General features: G+C 32.5%; 1 protein-coding gene across 1 annotated transcript; it reads right to left on the bottom strand.

The window, feature by feature from the left end:
- Positions 1-2,245: 2,245 nt before the first annotated feature.
- On the bottom strand, positions 2,246-3,963 carry LOC132754147 (uncharacterized). The gene is made up of 2 exons (XM_060744740.1): positions 3,691-3,963; positions 2,246-3,223 (listed from the first exon to the last, which is right to left on the bottom strand). The coding sequence occupies exons 1-2, from the start codon at positions 3,893-3,895 to the stop codon at positions 2,589-2,591; spliced, it is 840 nt and encodes a 279-aa protein (XP_060600723.1). The 5' UTR covers positions 3,896-3,963; the 3' UTR covers positions 2,246-2,588.
- Positions 3,964-5,376: the final 1,413 nt, after the last annotated feature.

Here is a 5,376-nt window from a genome sequence, read left to right as displayed (position 1 = left end):
CCCTGGTTTTCATAACCATGGAACGACTTTAGCGATAGGATAAAGAATAAAAGATGCATATAATGAAATTATTTTTTAGAAAAAATAGTATTCAATGTGATTATCAGATTTGTTAGTGTTTGGTTATTACTTTTGTAATATAAACTTTCCTATTTGAACCGGAGGGGGGGGGGGTCCCTAAGGGCAGACGTGATTATATCAGCTTCAACTATATTCAGAGTCAAGTTCAGTAACTACTGGAGTTCCTCAGGGCTCTGTGCTAGGTCCTATACTGTTTTTAATCTATATCAATGACCTGCCTTTGTCTATGGAAAAAACAGAAACTGATATTTTTGCTGATGACACCACCCTTTCAACCTCTGATGTATCCCTAAACAGAGTAGTTGAATCTCTTACTCATGATCTTTTAAATGCCAACAAATGGTGTGATTTGAATCGCATGTCTATCAATGTTAACAAAACTAAGGTCATGTATATTTCCTCAAAACACAAGCAAAATTATATTCATGAAAGTAATCCTTGTATTTTATATAAAACAGAGCAAATTTTTTGTAGCTCTGAAGAAAAATTATTGGGTATTACAATTAATAACACCTTGTCTTGGCAAAGCCATATTGATAATGTTCTTAAAAAGTGTAACTCATTGTTACATTTATTATCACGTATAAAATTATTCATATCTATACCTGTACGTAAAATGTTTTACAATGCATATATTTTACCACATCTTGATTATTGTTGCATAATTTACGGTAACTGTACGTCCTTTCTAGAGGATAAACTCATTAAGTTCCAAAAGAGAGCTGCAAGACTAATTCTAGACAAAGATTATGACACTCCATCTGCTGAACTTTTTTTCTGATCTCCGCTGGATGACCTTTTCACAGAGGGTTGTTTTTCAAAAAGCTATTATGATGTTTAAAATAATGAATAATCAGGCGCCTTCCTATTTATTGAATAATTTCATTTTATCGTCAGATGTTCATACTCGCATTTTGCGTTCATCATCTGATTTTCAACTTTTTACCCCTAGACCAAATTCTGAACAATTTCGTAAGTCTTTTGTTTATTCTGGATCTTGTATTTGGAACGGCCTTCCTGATTATATTAAGTCTGCTACATCTGTTAACCATTTTAAAACTTTATACTTGAGGTTTTGTCACGCATTGATGTATACAAATTGATAATCTCCTGTATGTTTTTACATTTATGTATTTTAATAGTTTGAATGTGTTAAATTTATATTGTTCCTTGTTGAGGGCCTCATGGAAGATTGATATGTTTGTTCAAATGAGTTCTCTCGTTAAATAAAGTCTTTATTATTATTATTATTATTATTATTATTATTATTATTATCAACATCCGTGATTAATCCATATATATAGATTTAGTATTCACATTCTCTTGGACAAAACTTATCTTTTGTTAACGCAACAGATCTGGATTAATATGCTCGTTACAGCATGTTAAATCATAACTTTTTTCTTTCTTTTATACGTCGTATCTTCTTTTGTTCTTACCAAAAAAACACCCCCAAAAAACAATGGGTAAAGTAATTTTATAAATAGAGTATTTTCAATAAGGGGTTAATAGGTTATTTCTTACATTCCAATAATTCTCGTGACCAGATATGTTCAAAGTTGATAACGTGTATTATGAATTTTAAATCGTTGTTAAAACAGAAACGGCGAATGATATAAACAATATTTTCTTGCATGATAGACTGGCGTTTCCATGCCGGAAATTTCATCTGGCATGGGGGGGATGAGTCGCGTGCCATACAACGTCAATTTTGCGCAATTTATGAATAAACCGCGGTAAAATGACGTCACTTTAAAAGGGAACTGTTTGCTCAGGATGACGTCATTTCGACAAGCCTCGTTACCCCCGGGACGAATATTCCGGTCCGAACTGCAACATATGACAGATATTATTAATCTGCCACGGATTTCTATAAAAACTGTGACATTTTTACATACACTATGTAACGACTGCTGAAAATTTATGACGTTATTTTCATTTTCCCTATAAAAGAATTGTGCTGTATTATAAAATATTAATAAGGATTTTTACAGGCAATCTGACCGTGTATAAATAATTGTATAGAAGAAAAGTTGGACAATTACAGTGTAAATTATGTCATTTATCACTCATTGGGAGAAATGTCAATAGTTCGCATGAAAATATTGCTTGTGTATTTTATATCATTATAGATTTCAAAGAGAATTCAACACATACATAGAACACACCTATTTATTGCATAATCATATACAAAGAGACACATTTGTTTTTGCTGAAGCTCAAAAATGACAGAATTGTTCATTAAATCAACAAGTATTCGTGCATTGAATATATGATCGTAAAACATTAGTATATTCAACTGAAAATTCATCTTTATGTGGTGTATTAGTTACCTCGCAGATTTGCAAAATTTGAATTGATTAAAGTATATCGCAGTACTTAAAAACATTGTTACAGATATCACAAACTGAACGTGAATAGTTAAATAAATTTAAAAGAAAGCTTCGTTACCAAAAAGTATAGGAAACGCTCATTCATTTCATTTAACCTGTGTAAGGGCACATAAGTTATTTTGAACAAACAGCGCATGTAAGTTCGCGTCCATTTACATATGGTGGACATCGTAGGGATCCACAACGTGCTTCTACAAAATAGAACAGTTTTCCATCTTCGCTAGCACTGCCGCCGTCAATTATTTCTGGCTCAACATCGAGACAAACGAATTCAGATGATGCTTCGTGACTGTAATGACCACTCGATAGGTAACCTTCGTATTCTAATGTCCATCCATCATAGCATTGATTACGACCGGGGACAAACAAAACACTTGCCCTCTTCGTCCGGCATACACAGCATGGAACATCTTGTTGGAGCAATGTTTCCTCAAAGAAATTGTTCATATTTCTACCATACAATTCATATTCCGCTCCCCAGACAGTGCCGGCAGTCTGTTCAGCGTCCTCATATACATTCCACAACGGTTTTTCCGGTAGACATAAAAAGTTGGCGGAAGCTCCTTTATTACTATAGTAGGAACCACCAGCGTAACCTTTGTAAACCAACTCTGTACCATTTTCTGGACACCGTGTTCTTCCCCATCTTACATACGTATTTCCTGTTCCAGCAAGTGTATTCATGCCTTCAATAGTAAGGACTTTTCCTTCAATGGTATTCAATACTGTCCTGTCTTTATTTCTTTCCTCTGAAAAAAGGTTTCTTTTTTTATATAAAATACTAAATTTATTCGTCCAATGCATCGTATTAGTATAGAAATTGATGATTTTTTAAGATTTTTATATTCAAAACAGTGCACATCGTGTCAGCTTATTCTTAACACTTTTCGACAAAACATAGAAATGATAAGGTAAAAATAAAAAGAGAGGATAACTTCGGTGAATTTGTGTGAAAGAAATAGAAACACAATCTTTTTATCATTTTATTCACTTTAGAAGAGCACAGTCAATAAATTCAATATCTCTTAAGATTAAATCTATAATCGCTTCGACAATGATGTAAAATATTAATTTCTTTTAAACAAGTACAATTTTCAATAACAATTATGGTTTCAACACGAAGTTTAAGAACAAACTATCAAAATGTTATAATTTCATCATTTTTACATGAATTAACTAACAAGCAGATTCTGGAATAAGTAAACGTATACATTACTTGTATGTTCCGATTGCATGTTCTTCATGTCTTCTATCAACTTTTTGATATTTTTCTGTTCCATTTCCAACGTAATCATTTTCTGTAACATTTTATGGTCATAGTCAAACCGAGAAAAACATACGGGCTCCTGATGGTTTGCGAACACTGCCTGCCTATACACTAGAAGTCCTATTGAACAAACAAATAAGTAAAAGATCTTCATATTTAATGATGTCAATCCTTTGCACTTCTCTTTAGATTTAAGATAATGTATAACATTTCGCTATGTTTTCGAAGTGAATGAGTCTGTTTTACATTTCTTTCGCCAGATATGCATAAACAAAATAATTCAATTTGATTTTCTAACACTTTAACGAACTTATCTTATTTCATGCGTTAAGAAAATAATAAAGTTTGAAAGCAGGGCTTAATTCTTTAGATATTGCAACTTGTTTCAAGGATCAAACATCAAGTACTAAATTCTTATGAGATAATTATTATATTAATACCATCCAAATTTTAATAACCTTTGCGGTTGTTTATTCATTTGTAAAAGGAAAGAATGAAGGAATGAATGAACAAACGATAAAACGAAGTAAGGGAAAAAGCCAGGAAGTAGTGAAAGAAACGGAGGAATAAAGGAACGAAGGAGGAAAGGGCAAAATGGAAAGGAATGAAGGAAGGGAACGAATAAAGGAGTGAACGAAGAGGGAAAGGAAAAATGAAGGGAATGAACAAAGGCGGGAACAGTGGAAGAAATGAAACGGGGAATAAAGGAAGATTACAAGACAAAAAGAACAAAGAAAGCAAAGAAGGATGTAACAACATAAAGCGGAAATGTACAAATAAACAAAACCAAAACAAACGCACATAATGCCTTATGATCATAAAAGAATGAACGGCATGAACTTACACAAAAATCTCGGGAACATACTAAATAAGAAACTGAGGGCCTATTACACAGAATTGCTAGCAGACTAACATGAAACTGATTCAAAATATGTCAACTTGAATTCAAAGTTTATAAACAAATGGAAATCTAAAATGTAATTCTATAATTTTGATGATGTTTCTTCTTCACCTCCGTTGTCCTACACCACTGACGGTTAGAATTCCGTTGGTCATTTTAGATTTTTCACGAGCAAGATTAAGAATGGTCGGTAGTTCTACTCAGCTGCCTGCTCGTGCCTATACAGATACTTGGCGTCCTCTCCAATCAGTAACTATAAGACTTTTAAAGTGTTGGTGTGACTTAAAATAAAAACAAAAACAAAATAAAAAACTCTCAATGAATGTCTAAATTTATATGTTTAAGGCTATGAGAAACATATAGTACATATGCTATGGACTTGAAAATGCTGATAATGAGATAAACAAATCAAAACCTGAACAAATTACGTAACTGTTCTGTATTTTATCTTGTTTGTTTATCTTAAATGAGGTGAGAGAAAATCAAATGGAATTTGGAATTACTCCAGTAATTGCTTGTATAGATATAATAACCATGTAAAAAATAATAAAATAGAGAAAAGCAGAATCCCTAAAGAAAGCCCAACACGGCAAAATTGAAAATGTTGCAAACTTACAAACGACTCATTCAAATGCATGCATTTATATGGACAAGTGTAGTAAATATTGCATGATGCAGTCATCAATGTGTTAATTGATTTTTGCCAAATTAATGTTTAAGAATGCATACATGTC

Source organism: Ruditapes philippinarum, unplaced genomic scaffold (assembly GCF_026571515.1).
Source record: "Ruditapes philippinarum isolate M1 unplaced genomic scaffold, ASM2657151v2 ctg15391_1_1_1_1, whole genome shotgun sequence".
NCBI classification, from domain to species: Eukaryota; Metazoa; Mollusca; class Bivalvia; order Venerida; family Veneridae; genus Ruditapes; species Ruditapes philippinarum.
Note: the sequence above shows the minus strand (reverse complement) of the source record. Positions and strands in the feature narration are given on the sequence as shown.